The sequence below is a fragment of the Danio rerio genome, chromosome 11, assembly GCF_049306965.1.
Source record: "Danio rerio strain Tuebingen ecotype United States chromosome 11, GRCz12tu, whole genome shotgun sequence".
In the NCBI taxonomy this organism is placed as follows: domain Eukaryota; kingdom Metazoa; phylum Chordata; class Actinopteri; order Cypriniformes; family Danionidae; genus Danio; species Danio rerio.
In genome coordinates, this window is record NC_133186.1 from 11,739,536 (window position 1) to 11,759,394 (window position 19,859).

General features: G+C 37.0%; 2 protein-coding genes across 4 annotated transcripts; both read left to right on the forward strand.

Moving 5' to 3' along the window:
• Positions 1-882: 882 nt before the first annotated feature.
• Positions 883-6,238, forward strand: LOC137496640 (E3 ubiquitin-protein ligase RBBP6-like). 2 transcript variants are annotated; one of them, XM_073916463.1, is made up of 7 exons: positions 883-2,416; positions 2,618-2,717; positions 2,821-2,896; positions 3,134-3,222; positions 3,306-3,402; positions 3,506-3,645; positions 3,741-6,230. In XM_073916463.1, exons 1-7 carry the CDS (start codon positions 2,257-2,259, stop codon positions 3,874-3,876), a joined length of 798 nt encoding a protein of 265 aa, XP_073772564.1. In that variant the 5' UTR covers positions 883-2,256; the 3' UTR covers positions 3,877-6,230. The 2 variants fall into 2 exon arrangements, with proteins under 2 accessions (XP_073772564.1, XP_073772565.1); XM_073916464.1 differs by lacking the exon at positions 3,306-3,402 and having other exon boundaries at positions 3,741-6,238.
• An 8,261-nt stretch (positions 6,239-14,499) lies between these two features.
• On the forward strand, positions 14,500-19,859 carry LOC141376690 (E3 ubiquitin-protein ligase RBBP6-like). 2 transcript variants are annotated; one of them, XM_073917213.1, is made up of 7 exons: positions 14,500-16,037; positions 16,239-16,338; positions 16,442-16,517; positions 16,755-16,843; positions 16,927-17,023; positions 17,127-17,266; positions 17,362-19,851. In XM_073917213.1, exons 1-7 carry the CDS (start codon positions 15,878-15,880, stop codon positions 17,495-17,497), a joined length of 798 nt encoding a protein of 265 aa, XP_073773314.1. In that variant the 5' UTR covers positions 14,500-15,877; the 3' UTR covers positions 17,498-19,851. The 2 variants fall into 2 exon arrangements, with proteins under 2 accessions (XP_073773314.1, XP_073773315.1); XM_073917214.1 differs by lacking the exon at positions 16,927-17,023 and having other exon boundaries at positions 17,362-19,859.

Consider the following 19,859-nt stretch of genomic DNA (forward strand, 5'->3'; position numbering starts at 1 on the left):
ACAGATTAAAAACCACAAACTCTTTGGTCTAAAGACTAAACAGTTGCAATATATATTAGAGGGTAAACTAAAATCACTTTGTACTCTCTGACACTAAATAAGTTTTTAGCTTTTATGAATAGAAAATTATGTTTGTGATTATTAATCTGCAACCAACAGATCAGGGTCATTGTACAATATGAGATGTAGATTACATTACACTGATAGAGGCCACATCTGCATCTGACACCATATTTAGTGACTGAAAAGGTATTGACTTAATTAGTGAATGAATGAATAAATGAGATATCACTGAATGAGTGAATGTTAGTCGCTGAACTGCTTTTCTGTTGTCATTTAAAAGCTTTTCATTTCCTGATGTATACTGTGGCCTATTTGACAAGATGTTTTACTGTTAAATGACACATTATAAATAATTTAGTTATGAAAATATTAATTCTATATGTATTATTCATTACATATTTTATAAATTATACATTTGCGTAAAATTGTGTTTATGACTCTTTGTTAATGCAAAAAAACAGCAATTGAACACCTTTTCTCAGTGTACTTTACTGCTTACTCTTGTCTTCTAGATGTGTGTTTTTATTAGTTTTTTTATCCATTGCCATGCAGCTATACAACAGTAAACCTGACTTGACCTTTAAATAAAGCACAAATGTTTGTTTTTTATATTATACAGTGTAATGAACTTTACTGTGTGGTCCCAAAACACTATAGTCTTTACTATAAATAACTATATTATTTTTTTATTTGGGACAAATATTTTTATTCAGTGCCATAAGACCAATAAAAGTCAAATTTACTTCAGCATTAATTTTTCCTCTACTAGAGGTCGCTGTGATGATCAGATTCTCCACAGCTCTGATTCTCTCAGCTCTCGCCGGGTTCAGTGGCGCGCGCCTGTAATCCAAGCTGCTGGGAGGCTGAGGCTGCGGATCGCTTGAGCTCAGGGCTTCTGGGCTGTAGTGGACTATGTCGATCGGGTGTCCGCGCTAAGTTCGGTATCGATATGGTTCTCCTGGGGGAGCTCGGGACCACCAGGTCGTTTAAGGAGGGGTGAACCGGCCCAGGTCGGAGACGGAGCAGGTCAAAGCCCCCGTGCCGATCAGTAGTGGGATCGCGCCTGTGAATAGACACTGCAGTGCAGCCTGAGCAACACAGAGAGACGCAGACTTTTCCTCAAGGAGCACTTACACATACAAAAAAGAGGAGAAATACTAAATAATCTCTTCCCTCATTTTTATTGTTCTGACAATTCTAGATTTATAGGGTCATCATAACTGCATTATAACAGGCTTCATCAGGCAGTAAATCTTTTGGACTCTTAAAATGTGTTTTGAAATATCAGAGACAATAAATATCACACACTTCTGATCACTTCTACATTTACTGTAATCCACTGCCACACACACACACACACACACACACACACACACACACACACACACACACACACACACACGCACACGCACACACACACACACACACACACACTGAAAATCTTCTGACTCAAATAGACAGTATCTTTATAGAAATGTATAGAAATATTGCTGTATAATAAAGCTTTGAACTAAAATTTGGATTTGGATGATGCAACTTTAATATTGTATTGATTTTAACACATAATGAAGATCAAACACAAACATGAATGGATTTATATTAACATTATAAACGCATCAAGAAATGATGAGCTTAGAGAGTTTTAAATCATTTTTAACGGATATGAACTTTAGTAGAAAATATATTTGAAGGTGCCTTAAAAAAAGTGTTAAAATACTTTAAAAACGGAAAAACAAATCGCCAATAGGTGGCAGCAAGAGACCGCTTTATTCGAGTGAAGCTTTGAGTGATTCATTCAGCCACGAATCACTGATTCATTGACTCGCCCGACTCTTTACAATGGCCAGAATCATTCGTGTACGGAAACGCTGCTGTGTTTTATTCAGAGATGTCCAACTGTTCTGCTGTTTATTTTATTATTATCATAGTAATGATTTCAATATTATTAATGAGAAAATAACGCGGAAGTTTTTTAGCGCCTGCCTCGTCACGTGATCGTCAGCATCCTTGGCAACGGTTCTTATTGTGTTGTTTTGAACTTCGCTCTGTCATTGGCATCTGATCTCGGCGTTCTTCGTGGCAACTTATTCGCAGACTATTGATATTATTGATCGTTGGATACATCGATTGATCGCCTGCTGCTCCCTTCATTCAGGTTTGACCCTTGCTATCACACTGTGGTTTGTATTCAGTATGTCTTGTGTTCATTACAGGTTTCAGAGTCGACTCACCCACGACTCGCTCCAGTTTGAGGGCCTCAACATCACTGTGGGAGAGCTGAAGCGGCAGATCATGAGGCGCGAGAGGCTGAAGTTCTGCCAGCTGAAGATCAGCAAAGCCCAAACTGATGAAGGTGAGATGAGGAAAAGCCACTTAAACTATATTACACTAACATTAGATGTGTTATCAGACAGACTTGTAGAAGCTGTGATGTGTTATCATGACTCTGATGGTGACATATAGTGATGTTTTCAGTGTTTTAAAATGCTAATGGCACTCAAAGTATACCATGGTAAATGATTATTACTATATTTAAACTTTATTTTGGTGTCAGAATACACAGATGATGATGCTCTCATCCCCAAAAACACGTCGGTCATCATCAGACGGGTCCCTGCGGCTGGACTGAAGTCCTCCAACAGAAGATTTGTTGGGTAAGTCATGTGAAATGAGCGCAATCGTCCACTGATAGATGTTATATCAAGAGTTTGAGTCTGTCTGTGGTGTTTTAGTCACACAAGCTCCTTTGTTTTGCAGACATCAAGCTGGACCATCAGCCAAATCCTCTCAAACAGGTGATTCTTCACTCCTCTCACTGGAGCAGCTGTTGAAGGTATTGAACAAATGATTAATTCACCCCACTGTGCTGCTCTGTATGGAACTGCAGTGTTTGCATTTGAGGCGTCATAATGACATGTAGTGCAGAATATCAATACGCAGTGTTTAGCAAACAACAATACACACAAACACACACACACAAACACACGCAGTTTCTTAGGGAGATTTGAGGGTGTTTATTTAGAGCAAATCAGTAAAATAAAATTCTAATGTGCAAATGCCTGTGAAACAGACTGAGAATCTGGCTGAGGCAAAGGCATCAGAGGAGGACAAGCTAAAAGCGGTGATGTACCAGTCCAGTCTGTGCTACTACTCCAGCAGGTGAGCGTTCAGACACTGACAGGTTTGGTTACGGTTACGGTTTAAATGTTAGAGCTGATTCTCATGGTTCTGATGTTCATCAGTGAGGCCATGACACTGCTTGGGCTTCTTCCACCCAACTATGTCTGCTTCCACTGTGGGATCCCAGGACACCACATTAGGCACTGCCCCTCTAAAGGGGTAACTGGGTTTTCTAAGCTTATGGTTGCTGTGAACATGAGCTCTTGTCTCCATTAGTCAGATTGTTTGCTCTGTCGTTTGACTGTCACTCATGAATTCACAGAGCACCAGCTCTGCTTCGCACAAGCGCATCAGGAGGAGCACAGGGATTCCCCGCAGCTTCCTGTTGGAGGTGGACGACCCAAACCGAAAGGGAGTCATGATGGACGGCAGCGGCAAATACGTCATCCCCATCATAGACGCGTGAGTAAACTGTACTTGGCATTGCAGCATGTTCTAGTGTTTGTGAAAATCTCACATTATGTCTGCTTGTGTGTGTTTGCGCTCGATCTGTTCAGTGAGGCCTATGCTGCTGAGAAGAAAAAGAGGCCGTCAGCTGGTGCAGCATCTTCAGTCCAGGACGCCAGAGGGAAACGTTCCCGCTCCCCATCTTCACCAGAGACGCACGGCGACCAGAAGAGACCACGTCACTGAGAGACCTTCACCCAAGATACCTGGAGCCGACGTGAGCACAGTGTATATATTGTATATAGTTTATGAATAAAACTGAATAAAGATTATAGCAGCATAAACTGTGGACTGGTTGACCTTCACACAATACAGAAACACAAAAGAAAATGATCAACACATTAAGATAGAAATGATGAACTAACATGCTGCGGGAGAACCAGCAGGGCTCGACAATAAGGACTGCCCGATGGCCCGGGGCCAGCGTGCGAGACACTCGGGCCAGTGTACAGGATGTTACTGGCCCGATCGGGCCAGTGCTGCCTTTTTGCCTGCCAGATCGAGCCAGAGCTGCGTGCTGCGACTGTCTGTCAATTGTGTGCAAATACAATCTTACGGTGCTTTGACACATAGACGTTTGTTTCGGAATCTGTCTCGTTTCCCCGTTAGCGCGTTTTTTTTTTTGGCATATGTCCAGCAGTTGCGCTGGCATCCGCGGCCACGCCAAATCAATCAGTCCGAGATCGCCTGAATGAGACTGTCTCTGCCCTATTGAGCGGATCGATTGTAGCGAGAAAACAAAACAATGCAACGAACTAACGACCCAGGCTATATCACAGTGTATTATGATTGTGTTATAGCCATATATACGGCTATATGAAAAGAGAATGATGAGCAGGGCCAGATGTCATTCTTACCGGTAAATGCGAAAGTGAAAGCATGCTGAAATATTACCGAGAGCTGTTTATCCAGCCTGATCTCAGTTCATCCGTTAGGAAAATTGACCAAAGTTATTATAATCATTTTTTTCCATGTTTTAATCTTACAATATGTTGTGTTAGGCCAGTTGTTTTGTTCATTTCTGCACTGACGGCTCGAAAGAAAATCAACTTTGATCTGCTTCGCGATCTGATGCAGTCTCGGTTCATCTGCTATGTCTCTCTATAATTTAAGCCTAAAATACAGAATTATAGTCAACGTTTCTTTAATAGATTGATTAATTCAATAGATAGATATCTATACAAAACCTGACAATTGAAATGAGGTTCTGTATGAAAAAGTCTGACCTCGATTTGTATTTGGTGACGATGTCTGTGGGTTGTTAAAATTAAAGTGCACATTTTCACTTATAAAATATTCTATACACAACTGGTCAAAAGTTTGGGGTCAGTGTGATTTAAATATGTTAAAATAAGCTTCTTCTGCTCACCAAGGCTGAAATTATTTCATCATAAATACAAATTGTGAAATGTTGCACTATAAAATAACTGTTCAAAAGTAGTTTATCATTTAATTTATTCATTTATTCCAGTGATTTTAAAGATGAAAGTTCAGCTTCATCACTCCAGTCACATGATCCTTCAGAAATCACTAACATTAATTATTATTATATTTATTAATGGTAATAGTAATAAAATCAATTATGTCTGGAGTAATGATTTTATTTGAAACTACATACAATAACAAAGCAGTTATTTAAAATTTTGATAAATTTTTAACAATTAAACATTTTTTACATTTATAAATATAGCCTTGATGAACTGAATAATTTTCCCTAAAAAAAGTTTAAAAATTACTGTAAATATATATACATAGTTATTAGCCCACTTTTGTTGTATTTTCTTTTTAAAATATTTCCTAAATGATGTTTAACAGAGCAAAGAAATGTTGATATTTTGTCTGATAATATTTTTTCCTCTGAACAAAATCTTATTTGTTTTATTTTGGCTAGAATAAAAGCATTTTTTATGAAACATTTTAAGGTCAAATTTATTAGCCTTTTAAGCTACTTGTTTTTTAGACTGTCTACAGAACAAAACATCATTATACAATAACTTGCGTAATTATCCTAACCTGCTTAGTTAACCTAATTACCCTAGTTAAGCCTTTAAATGTCACTTTAAGCTGTATAGAAGTGTCTGTAGTGAAGTGAAGTGAAGAATATGTAGTCAAATATTATTTACTGTCATCATGGCAAAGATAAAATGAATCAGTTATCAGAGATGAGTTATTAAAACTATTATGATTAGAAATGTGCTGAGAAAATCTGTTCTCTGTTAAATAGAAATTGGGGAAAAAATAAACAGGTGCTAATAATTTAGGGGGACTAATAATTCTGAAATCAACTGTGTGTGTGTGTGTGTGTGTATACACACACCCACACACACCCACACACACACACACCCAAACACACGCACGCACGATCAAATAGCTATTAACTTCTTCTTTTTTTGGTGGGGCCAGTGAAAATTTTGGCCGGGCAAGTAAAAATCAGAACCACTGGCCCGATCGGGCCAGTAGAAAAAATCCTTAGCGTTGAACCCTGACCAGTGTGCTGTCCTGCTCAGAATCTAAAACTTTTAGTTAAAGTCTATTAAATGTTAATCAGAAAAAAAAAAAAAAACGCTGAACAGCTTTTATAGTATTCAATAGTTTTCCTCATAAAGGGGAAAAGTTCAAGAAACATGGAAGAAAAGGCGGCATGTACATATTTTTAAAAATCCATTGGAATGACAAAGATGTGCATGCTCTAATAAGTCATTTTGGCTGTGTTCATATGGTGTCCTTTGGTGGTTTCTATTGCTGTTGTTGTTTACTGTTCAGCTGACTTAAGCGAATAGATTTCTTTATATATAAGGCCTCACTGTAGGAAGGTCGCTGGTGGGAGTCCCGGCTGGGTCAGATGGCATTTCTGTGTGGAGTTTGCATGCTCTATCCGTGTTCATGTGGGTTTCCTCTGGGTGCTCTAAAGACATGTGCTGTATAGGTGAATGAATAAGCTAAATTAGTCATAGTGTATGTGTGTGAATGAGGGTGTATGGATATTTCCCAGTACTGGGTTGCAGCAGGAAGGGTATCCGCTGTGTAAAACATATGCTGGATAAGTTGGCAGTTCATTCCGCTGTGGCGACCCCAGATTAATAAAGGGACTAAGCTAAAGGAAAATGAATGAATAAATTGATTGATTGATTTTATTTAACAATTTTAACAAAAATATACAGACAAGTCCAGTTTGACATTCATATCTTAAAAACTGTCGAGGATAAAATACACAAAAAGCCACAGGCTGATTTCCATCGTGGTCATCGATATTCTTAAAAAATGAACGAGCAAATCATAAAGTGCAAACATCATCAGCTCAGAAACTCAGCACAACAAAAATCCTCAACTTCAACCGTAAAACAGCCATTTTTTTATTTCCTCTGTAAAAACTTTCAAATTGAATCTCTTTAAAACTCCTCGGCAGTATATTCCAAGCAACAGTACACAGAAAGACTTTCTACCTGTTTCACTCTTAAATCTACAAGGACAAATACCCCTGCTACTCGCTCTTGTAGAATGACAGTGTACCTCACTAACTAAAACTTAATAAGTAAATATTTTGGGACCATTTTCTTTAAAATCTTAAACACCATCACCAATTTCAGAAAAGTGACTCTTTTTCCAACTTTTAATAAATTAATTTGACTATAATATTCATTATTTAAATGTGTCAGTAGAAGTACTTTGATAACAATTCTGCAACTTATTTTGGGCCGTCTGCAATTTATTTTTTATTTTTGTGGAACTACTGCTGTACCAAAAGACTGCAGCATAGTCAAAGTATGACTGCACTAATGCACTGGCCAATATTTGTAAAGTTTGGAAATCTAAGAGCTCTGTCTATCTTGCTAAAAACTTAATTTTAGAACCTTTGATTGGACTATAACAGCCATCTTCTCACCTGTCAAATTACTATCTGAAATAAAACCTAAATATTTCCCTTCATGTTTGGGTTCATTAATTTGATGCTCTACTTTTACCTCTGATCTGACACATTTTCTCAGTTTCGCAGCTGAACCAAATAAAATAAATTCTGGTTTACACAAGTGTAAGGACAATTTATTAAGGTTAATCCATTAAGAGACTTCCTCAGTTTGTTTACTTTTTTTATTTTCAATAAATTCCTTCCTCTCATGAGACACAATTATTGCTGCATCATCCGCATTTAACAAAAGCTTTTTTGAACAGGCCATTTTCAAATCATTGATGTATATTAAAAAACCAAAAGACCTAAAACACTGCCTTGTGAAACCCCATAAGAAACGGTCGAATAATCTGAAAACACACCATTTAAATCTACTATTTGAAATCTGTTTTCAAGTTAAGACTTCATGCATTTACAGGCCAAAACACCAAAACCCATTGCCTTTACTTTTAAAATCAATATCCTGTGATCGACTGTATTGAAAGCTTTTTGCAGGTCTAGGAAAACCATCCCACTTAACTTCCTTTATCCATATCGCTCTTTATATAATTTGTTAAATAAAAGAAACTGTTGAATCAGTGGAATGATTTTTCCTAAAACCCGATTGAAACTCTACAATACGTCACATTTTAAACAATATTTTTCAATGTGCTAATAAATAACTTTTTCCCTCCCTTTTGACAAAGCACTCAAAATTGATACCAGCCTAGAATTATTAACCTCAAACCTACTACCTTTCTTAAAAAGAGGAATAACTCTTGCTTTTTTCAACTTTACCTTGACAAATAGAAAAATTGATAATATGTGTAACCATCGGAGTGACGCATTTAGGGAGTCTTTGAGGGAACTGCACTGGAATATTATCTAACCCTGTTGCTTTACTATTTTTAAGTGTTATTAATTTCTTAAATATATCCCCCTCCTCTATTTTATTAAACAAAACTTTCTAGATTAAAACTGCATTTGGCATAATACTCTATAACTAATTTATCAATAAAAATGCCATTTTGTACTGGAAGCTTTTTCGCCGTCAATATCAGGTGGTATTAAAAAATAATTAACAATGTCATAGTCAGATATAATTAAAACAAACATGATGAAGCCAGTAAATCTGGTTGTGACCTACCCGTGTGTTACTTTTGTTTCTGATGGGGCCAAAAATTATAATGTGCCATTTATGTTTAAAGTAAAATTATTCTATATATATTTTTTTTAATTTGATATATTTTCAATTAAATTCAATATATTTCTGTCTAAGGCATATTTTTAAAATATAGACATGAAATTAAGATGATTTCTGTATTTTTGTTTACAAATAAACTTTCTGAAGTCTGCTAGTAAACTTTTAATTATTACTTACTATTAATAATGCATAGTCATCATACTCTAAATCTTTATTTCTTCAGTTTTACATTTAGAAAGACAAATCAAAGTTAAAAAAAAAAACTAATGTAAAAGTCTGCGTCTGACTGTGTTGCTCAGGCTGAACTGCAGTGTCTATTCACAGGCGCGATCCCACTATTGATCGGCACGGGAGCTTTGACCTGCTCCGTTTCCGACCTGGGCCGGTTCACCCCTCTTTAAACGACCTGGCGGTCCCGAGCTCACCCAGGAGCACCATATCGATACCGAACTTAGTGCGGACACCCGATCAACATAGTCCACTGCAGCCCAGAAGCCCTGAGCTCAAGCGATCCGCAGACTCAGCCTCCAAGCAGCTTGGATTACAGGCGCGCGCCACTGAACCCGGCGGGAGCTGAAAGAATCAGACCTGTGGAGAATCTGATAATTGCAGCGACCTCTAGTGGAGGAAAACTGAAAGACGAAGTAAAGTTGACTTTTTTGCCTTATGACATTGGATACATATAATTAGCAGTATGATCCCAAATTAAAAAAAAAAAAAAAAAAAAACTATACTATAGTCATTTGTAGTAAATACTGTTTTAAACACCATCGTCATGTTGAGTCTGGATTATAGTTTATCATTTGCTTGGGCTGTGACTGTAAGAGGATTTTAAAAGCATTCAGGTCTTGTAAATTACAGCGTTTGTAACTTTATAAAAAGCTAATTTATTTAATTATTAATAAAATGAAGACTAGCGGTATTATTTTACATTCTATTCAATTACTCTACCTGTGTTAGACTCATTGGAAAACAATAAAGCTCTGTTCATTTCATTTCTATAAGTTTTATTGTATTTATCTCTGCTTGTAGATTGTTTATTGTATTTTATGCAGATGCACCTAATATAAACAAATCGCCCGTACTATAATCCATTTTGCTATATATTTTATGATCCAATACACCACTGTCACTTTAGTCAAAAGTATACAAAACCATGGCCAATTTAGTGTTGGAGGTTTCATGGCTAAATTTGCCCAATCTTTATTGATTGCCACCAGTGAGAGCAGTGTGAAGGTTTAATTATTAGAGTAATAGCAGTTTCACTTAAATTATTACAATGCACACAATATTATGGGTGACCTATTAGAATTCAAAAGCAGCACATCTTTGTGATATGATAAGAGCCATGGTATCCTGCGTAGTGACAAAATATCACTAAGAAGGACAATCCACATCCACTGTGGATGCAGGAGGAAGCTGTAAGAAAGAGATGTCCAGGCGCTATAGGCATGGGATGATAACCGTTTTCAAGGTATAGTACGGTTTGGAAAATTCAAGGTTTTAAAACTGCCAAAATGTTCTGTAAGGTATGTGTACAATTTTTTATTTACATTTTTAGGACAATAGTATCTTCAGCAGAAAAAATATCCAAAGACACTGTGTAAATTGAAATGTTTTTGAAACTAATGAAGACAGAAGACAATGATTTATTTTCATTATTTAGTCTTGACATTTTTACTGCTCCAGAATATTTTAAATCTTTCAAAAATAAAATATATTGTTTATAAAGGGGAAATAGTTTTTGTTTTCTACCCAGACATTTAAAAAGAGTATATTTTTGAGCAGTCATCACAATACCATGATATTTTTGTCCAAGGTTATCATACAATTAAAATCTGACATCGGCCCATGCCTAGAGCTAACCCAGATTCTATTAAAAAATAAAGATCAATAAATAAAAGCACAGCTGCTCAACTTACTAAATTTTAAATGTGTATCTTCTCAACATTTGGGTTTCCACCAAAACTGTTCTCCAAAGGGTCAATATAGGTCAATATATATGGCCAGGCTGCTATAGCCAAACCTTTGATCACTCTTGTCAATGCCAAACCTGTTTCAATGATGACAGCAGTGTAAATCTTGGGCTGTAGGCAATGTGAAACATGTATTGTTGTCTGATGAGTCCACCTTCACTGTATTTTTCACATCTGAGGAGCTATGGTGTGGAGAAGCCCCAAAGAAGCGCACCCAGATTGTTGCATGCCCAGAGTGAAGCATGACTTCCTCCAACTTTTAAAAAAATGTTTTTTTTTTTCTATCTGTGCACATAATTGTGTAGATGAACACGTTCAATAATTTTGTGTGGATGCTCTCAGCGAAAGTTCTGATCAGCAGCAGGTATTGCAGTTGAAACAACTATTACAGACAGCAATGAAACAGCAAGCTGCAACGTGGATTAAAAAATGAATCATATATTGAATAGGAAGTGGGTTTTAAATAGAAAACATTTTCCACAATTTTGTCCTCCCAACTCCTCAAACCAAAGTTACACCCTTATAAAAAAAAAAAAAAAAAAAAAAAAAACTTATTAAAAAAAAAAAAAAAATATATATATATATATATATATATACATCTGTATATATATATATATATATATATACAGATGTAGATTTACAGATTTATCAATTCCATTTGTAACATTGTTAATACTTTATCTTTTCAATAGTGGTAATTATGGCTTTGCACTTGATTGTTAACTTAAAGGAAACAAAGTAATGAATGTCAAATGATTACTATCAAGTGAGCAGTAAATTGTAAATATATCGTCCCTTAAAAAAAGGCTAAAATGAGATTTTTTTCAATTTCTGTGGTCAATGTATACTTTACATGCAAAGTAAATAACGTTTTTCACTTCAAATATTTTTCCTCTCTACTTAGCAAGCATAATAATTTGGCACACAGAATCATATATTGTTTACAGACATAGACTGCCATTGAGGATTCACTAGGGATGTTTAGTCAAGTAAAATGGTCAGACTCAGGATTACTAAGTATGCTATTTTATTTTATTTGTATATTACATGAACAAATCACCAAAAACACTGGGCAAAAGCAAGCATCTTATTCTGTGTTGCTTACATTGTTTAATTTCTCATAGACTACTAATAATGAATTAAACAATTTAGTCAATGATGGTTTACCATGATAATTTTAAATATTTCGTTTTAATACACGAAGAACAAGTAAAAAGTCTGCGTCTCTCTGTGTCGCTCAGGCTGCACTGCAGTGTCTATTCACAGGCGCGATCCCACTACTGATCAGCACGGGGGCTTTGACCTGCTCCGTCTCCGGCCTGGGTCGGTTCACCCCTCCTTAAACGACCTGGTGGTCCCAAGCTCCCCCAGCAACACCATATCGATACCGAACTTAGCGTGGACACCCGATCAACATAGTCCACTGCAGTCCAGAAGCCCTGAACTCAAGCGATCCGCAGCCTCAGCCTCCCAGTAACTTGGATTACAGGCGCGCGCCACTGAACCCGGCGAGAGCTGAGAGAATCAGAGCTGTGGAGAATCTGATCATCACAGCGACCTCTAGTGGAGGAAAACTGAATGATGAATAAAAACTGACTTCATAGCCTTATGACATTGAATAAAAATAAACAGCAGTATAGTATGGTCACAAATTAAACAATTTGTATGTTATCTTGTCGTAAAATACTATAATGTTTTTGAACCAAAGATCATTATGCTTTTTTGTGAATGCCACAACATTCTGTATTAACTATTAACTGATAAAATGTAATAAATACTGTGGTATATATTTTTTTTTTTACTAAAGTAAAAGTGGTTTATTGTATCATAATACATATAGCTGTAGAAAAAATACAAAATGGGTGATTTGTTTATGATAGATGTGCATCTGCATAAATTATAATAGTCTATGAGCAGAGATAAATTCAATGAAAAACTTGTAGAAATGAAATGAACAGGGCTTTATTGTTTTCTGAGGAGTCTAACAGTCTTTAGCTATAGCATTTTGAAAATCAAATGTAAAATAATACCGTTATAGTCTTCATTTTATAAATATAAAAATAAATTATTTTGTTATTAAAATTACAAATGTGCAATTTATTAGTCCTGAATGCTTTTAAGTTCCTTTTTTAGTCACAGGCCTCATAACATATGCAAAGGCTAAACTATAATCTAGACTCATTCATTCATTCATTTTCATTTTGGATTAGTCCCTTCATTAATCTGGTGAATTATAACAGAAGGAATCACCAATTTATTCAGCATACGCAGCAGATGCCCTTCCAGCTGCAACCCAATGGGAAACACCCACACACTCTTGTATTCATACCCATACACTACGGGCAGTTTAGCTTATCTAATTCACCTATACTGCATGTCTTGCAAACACGGGGAGAACATGCAAACTTCACACAAAAATGACAACTGACCCAGTTTTGTGAATGATCGCATTGAGATATCGATGCTGAAATATTGTGCAGCTAAGAGATATTTCAGTCAAAAATTTAAATTTAGGATTTTCACAATCATAATTATGCGGTGAACTATCCATTTAAGATTAAGTGTGCAAACAGTGAACCTCTGAAAAAGTACAACTTTAATGGTTTAATCTTCCACTTTAATACCTGCTCCTTATCGTGAATAACTAGAATCATTAACTGAGATAAACAATGATCATTTAACCCTTGCTGAGATACTAACTGTGGTGTCAGATGCGGTTGTGACCATCAGTGCTTTCAATATAAGACTTGAGAGAATCTGACACAGTCTGTGGCATGAATTGATAGACTGTTTCATCTTTAGCTGCACATTATTCTGAATTGCACACTAACACTGAGGTGATGAAATAAAGCAGCAACAACACAGATTAAAAACCACAAACTCTTTGGTCTAAAGACTAAACAGTTGCAATATATATTAGAGGGTAAACTAAAATCACTTTGTACTCTCTGACACTAAATAAGTTTTTAGCTTTTATGAATAGAAAATTATGTTTGTGATTATTAATCTGCAACCAACAGATCAGGGTCATTGTACAATATGAGATGTAGATTACATTACACTGATAGAGGCCACATCTGCATCTGACACCATATTTAGTGACTGAAAAGGTATTGACTTAATTAGTGAATGAATGAATAAATGAGATATCACTGAATGAGTGAATGTTAGTCGCTGAACTGCTTTTCTGTTGTCATTTAAAAGCTTTTCATTTCCTGATGTATACTGTGGCCTATTTGACAAGATGTTTTACTGTTAAATGACACATTATAAATAATTTAGTTATGAAAATATTAATTCTATATGTATTATTCATTACATATTTTATAAATTATACATTTGCGTAAAATTGTGTTTATGACTCTTTGTTAATGCAAAAAAACAGCAATTGAACACCTTTTCTCAGTGTACTTTACTGCTTACTCTTGTCTTCTAGATGTGTGTTTTTATTAGTTTTTTTATCCATTGCCATGCAGCTATACAACAGTAAACCTGACTTGACCTTTAAATAAAGCACAAATGTTTGTTTTTTATATTATACAGTGTAATGAACTTTACTGTGTGGTCCCAAAACACTATAGTCTTTACTATAAATAACTATATTATTTTTTTATTTGGGACAAATATTTTTATTCAGTGCCATAAGACCAATAAAAGTCAAATTTACTTCAGCATTAATTTTTCCTCTACTAGAGGTCGCTGTGATGATCAGATTCTCCACAGCTCTGATTCTCTCAGCTCTCGCCGGGTTCAGTGGCGCGCGCCTGTAATCCAAGCTGCTGGGAGGCTGAGGCTGCGGATCGCTTGAGCTCAGGGCTTCTGGGCTGTAGTGGACTATGTCGATCGGGTGTCCGCGCTAAGTTCGGTATCGATATGGTTCTCCTGGGGGAGCTCGGGACCACCAGGTCGTTTAAGGAGGGGTGAACCGGCCCAGGTCGGAGACGGAGCAGGTCAAAGCCCCCGTGCCGATCAGTAGTGGGATCGCGCCTGTGAATAGACACTGCAGTGCAGCCTGAGCAACACAGAGAGACGCAGACTTTTCCTCAAGGAGCACTTACACATACAAAAAAGAGGAGAAATACTAAATAATCTCTTCCCTCATTTTTATTGTTCTGACAATTCTAGATTTATAGGGTCATCATAACTGCATTATAACAGGCTTCATCAGGCAGTAAATCTTTTGGACTCTTAAAATGTGTTTTGAAATATCAGAGACAATAAATATCACACACTTCTGATCACTTCTACATTTACTGTAATCCACTGCCACACACACACACACACACACACACACACACACACACACACACACACACACACACACACACACGCACACGCACACACACACACACACACACACACTGAAAATCTTCTGACTCAAATAGACAGTATCTTTATAGAAATGTATAGAAATATTGCTGTATAATAAAGCTTTGAACTAAAATTTGGATTTGGATGATGCAACTTTAATATTGTATTGATTTTAACACATAATGAAGATCAAACACAAACATGAATGGATTTATATTAACATTATAAACGCATCAAGAAATGATGAGCTTAGAGAGTTTTAAATCATTTTTAACGGATATGAACTTTAGTAGAAAATATATTTGAAGGTGCCTTAAAAAAAGTGTTAAAATACTTTAAAAACGGAAAAACAAATCGCCAATAGGTGGCAGCAAGAGACCGCTTTATTCGAGTGAAGCTTTGAGTGATTCATTCAGCCACGAATCACTGATTCATTGACTCGCCCGACTCTTTACAATGGCCAGAATCATTCGTGTACGGAAACGCTGCTGTGTTTTATTCAGAGATGTCCAACTGTTCTGCTGTTTATTTTATTATTATCATAGTAATGATTTCAATATTATTAATGAGAAAATAACGCGGAAGTTTTTTAGCGCCTGCCTCGTCACGTGATCGTCAGCATCCTTGGCAACGGTTCTTATTGTGTTGTTTTGAACTTCGCTCTGTCATTGGCATCTGATCTCGGCGTTCTTCGTGGCAACTTATTCGCAGACTATTGATATTATTGATCGTTGGATACATCGATTGATCGCCTGCTGCTCCCTTCATTCAGGTTTGACCCTTGCTATCACACTGTGGTTTGTATTCAGTATGTCTTGTGTTCATTACAGGTTTCAGAGTCGACTCACCCACGACTCGCTCCAGTTTGAGGGCCTCAACATCACTGTGGGAGAGCTGAAGCGGCAGATCATGAGGCGCGAGAGGCTGAAGTTCTGCCAGCTGAAGATCAGCAAAGCCCAAACTGATGAAGGTGAGATGAGGAAAAGCCACTTAAACTATATTACACTAACATTAGATGTGTTATCAGACAGACTTGTAGAAGCTGTGATGTGTTATCATGACTCTGATGGTGACATATAGTGATGTTTTCAGTGTTTTAAAATGCTAATGGCACTCAAAGTATACCATGGTAAATGATTATTACTATATTTAAACTTTATTTTGGTGTCAGAATACACAGATGATGATGCTCTCATCCCCAAAAACACGTCGGTCATCATCAGACGGGTCCCTGCGGCTGGACTGAAGTCCTCCAACAGAAGATTTGTTGGGTAAGTCATGTGAAATGAGCGCAATCGTCCACTGATAGATGTTATATCAAGAGTTTGAGTCTGTCTGTGGTGTTTTAGTCACACAAGCTCCTTTGTTTTGCAGACATCAAGCTGGACCATCAGCCAAATCCTCTCAAACAGGTGATTCTTCACTCCTCTCACTGGAGCAGCTGTTGAAGGTATTGAACAAATGATTAATTCACCCCCCAGTGCTGCTCTGTATGGAACTGCAGTGTTTGCATTTGAGGCGTCATAATGACATGTAGTGCAGAATATCAATACGCAGTGTTTAGCAAACAACAATACACACAAACACACACACACAAACACACGCAGTTTCTTAGGGAGATTTGAGGGTGTTTATTTAGAGCAAATCAGTAAAATAAAATTCTAATGTGCAAATGCCTGTGAAACAGACTGAGAATCTGGCTGAGGCAAAGGCATCAGAGGAGGACAAGCTAAAAGCGGTGATGTACCAGTCCAGTCTGTGCTACTACTCCAGCAGGTGAGCGTTCAGACACTGACAGGTTTGGTTACGGTTACGGTTTAAATGTTAGAGCTGATTCTCATGGTTCTGATGTTCATCAGTGAGGCCATGACACTGCTTGGGCTTCTTCCACCCAACTATGTCTGCTTCCACTGTGGGATCCCAGGACACCACATTAGGCACTGCCCCTCTAAAGGGGTAACTGGGTTTTCTAAGCTTATGGTTGCTGTGAACATGAGCTCTTGTCTCCATTAGTCAGATTGTTTGCTCTGTCGTTTGACTGTCACTCATGAATTCACAGAGCACCAGCTCTGCTTCGCACAAGCGCATCAGGAGGAGCACAGGGATTCCCCGCAGCTTCCTGTTGGAGGTGGACGACCCAAACCGAAAGGGAGTCATGATGGACGGCAGCGGCAAATACGTCATCCCCATCATAGACGCGTGAGTAAACTGTACTTGGCATTGCAGCATGTTCTAGTGTTTGTGAAAATCTCACATTATGTCTGCTTGTGTGTGTTTGCGCTCGATCTGTTCAGTGAGGCCTATGCTGCTGAGAAGAAAAAGAGGCCGTCAGCTGGTGCAGCATCTTCAGTCCAGGACGCCAGAGGGAAACGTTCCCGCTCCCCATCTTCACCAGAGACGCACGGCGACCAGAAGAGACCACGTCACTGAGAGACCTTCACCCAAGATACCTGGAGCCGACGTGAGCACAGTGTATATATTGTATATAGTTTATGAATAAAACTGAATAAAGATTATAGCAGCATAAACTGTGGACTGGTTGACCTTCACACAATACAGAAACACAAAAGAAAATGATCAACACATTAAGATAGAAATGATGAACTAACATGCTGCGGGAGAACCAGCAGGGCTCGACAATAAGGACTGCCCGATGGCCCGGGGCCAGCGTGCGAGACACTCGGGCCAGTGTACAGGATGTTACTGGCCCGATCGGGCCAGTGCTGCCTTTTTGCCTGCCAGATCGAGCCAGAGCTGCGTGCTGCGACTGTCTGTCAATTGTGTGCAAATACAATCTTACGGTGCTTTGACACATAGACGTTTGTTTCGGAATCTGTCTCGTTTCCCCGTTAGCGCGTTTTTTTTTTTGGCATATGTCCAGCAGTTGCGCTGGCATCCGCGGCCACGCCAAATCAATCAGTCCGAGATCGCCTGAATGAGACTGTCTCTGCCCTATTGAGCGGATCGATTGTAGCGAGAAAACAAAACAATGCAACGAACTAACGACCCAGGCTATATCACAGTGTATTATGATTGTGTTATAGCCATATATACGGCTATATGAAAAGAGAATGATGAGCAGGGCCAGATGTCATTCTTACCGGTAAATGCGAAAGTGAAAGCATGCTGAAATATTACCGAGAGCTGTTTATCCAGCCTGATCTCAGTTCATCCGTTAGGAAAATTGACCAAAGTTATTATAATCATTTTTTTCCATGTTTTAATCTTACAATATGTTGTGTTAGGCCAGTTGTTTTGTTCATTTCTGCACTGACGGCTCGAAAGAAAATCAACTTTGATCTGCTTCGCGATCTGATGCAGTCTCGGTTCATCTGCTATGTCTCTCTATAATTTAAGCCTAAAATACAGAATTATAGTCAACGTTTCTTTAATAGATTGATTAATTCAATAGATAGATATCTATACAAAACCTGACAATTGAAATGAGGTTCTGTATGAAAAAGTCTGACCTCGATTTGTATTTGGTGACGATGTCTGTGGGTTGTTAAAATTAAAGTGCACATTTTCACTTATAAAATATTCTATACACAACTGGTCAAAAGTTTGGGGTCAGTGTGATTTAAATATGTTAAAATAAGCTTCTTCTGCTCACCAAGGCTGAAATTATTTCATCATAAATACAAATTGTGAAATGTTGCACTATAAAATAACTGTTCAAAAGTAGTTTATCATTTAATTTATTCATTTATTCCAGTGATTTTAAAGATGAAAGTTCAGCTTCATCACTCCAGTCACATGATCCTTCAGAAATCACTAACATTAATTATTATTATATTTATTAATGGTAATAGTAATAAAATCAATTATGTCTGGAGTAATGATTTTATTTGAAACTACATACAATAACAAAGCAGTTATTTAAAATTTTGATAAATTTTTAACAATTAAACATTTTTTACATTTATAAATATAGCCTTGATGAACTGAATAATTTTCCCTAAAAAAAGTTTAAAAATTACTGTAAATATATATACATAGTTATTAGCCCACTTTTGTTGTATTTTCTTTTTAAAATATTTCCTAAATGATGTTTAACAGAGCAAAGAAATGTTGATATTTTGTCTGATAATATTTTTTCCTCTGAACAAAATCTTATTTGTTTTATTTTGGCTAGAATAAAAGCATTTTTTATGAAACATTTTAAGGTCAAATTTATTAGCCTTTTAAGCTACTTGTTTTTTAGACTGTCTACAGAACAAAACATCATTATACAATAACTTGCGTAATTATCCTAACCTGCTTAGTTAACCTAATTACCCTAGTTAAGCCTTTAAATGTCACTTTAAGCTGTATAGAAGTGTCTGTAGTGAAGTGAAGTGAAGAATATGTAGTCAAATATTATTTACTGTCATCATGGCAAAGATAAAATGAATCAGTTATCAGAGATGAGTTATTAAAACTATTATGATTAGAAATGTGCTGAGAAAATCTGTTCTCTGTTAAATAGAAATTGGGGAAAAAATAAACAGGTGCTAATAATTTAGGGGGACTAATAATTCTGAAATCAACTGTGTGTGTGTGTGTGTGTGTATACACACACCCACACACACCCACACACACACACACCCAAACACACGCACGCACGATCAAATAGCTATTAACTTCTTCTTTTTTTGGTGGGGCCAGTGAAAATTTTGGCCGGGCAAGTAAAAATCAGAACCACTGGCCCGATCGGGCCAGTAGAAAAAATCCTTAGCGTTGAACCCTGACCAGTGTGCTGTCCTGCTCAGAATCTAAAACTTTTAGTTAAAGTCTATTAAATGTTAATCAG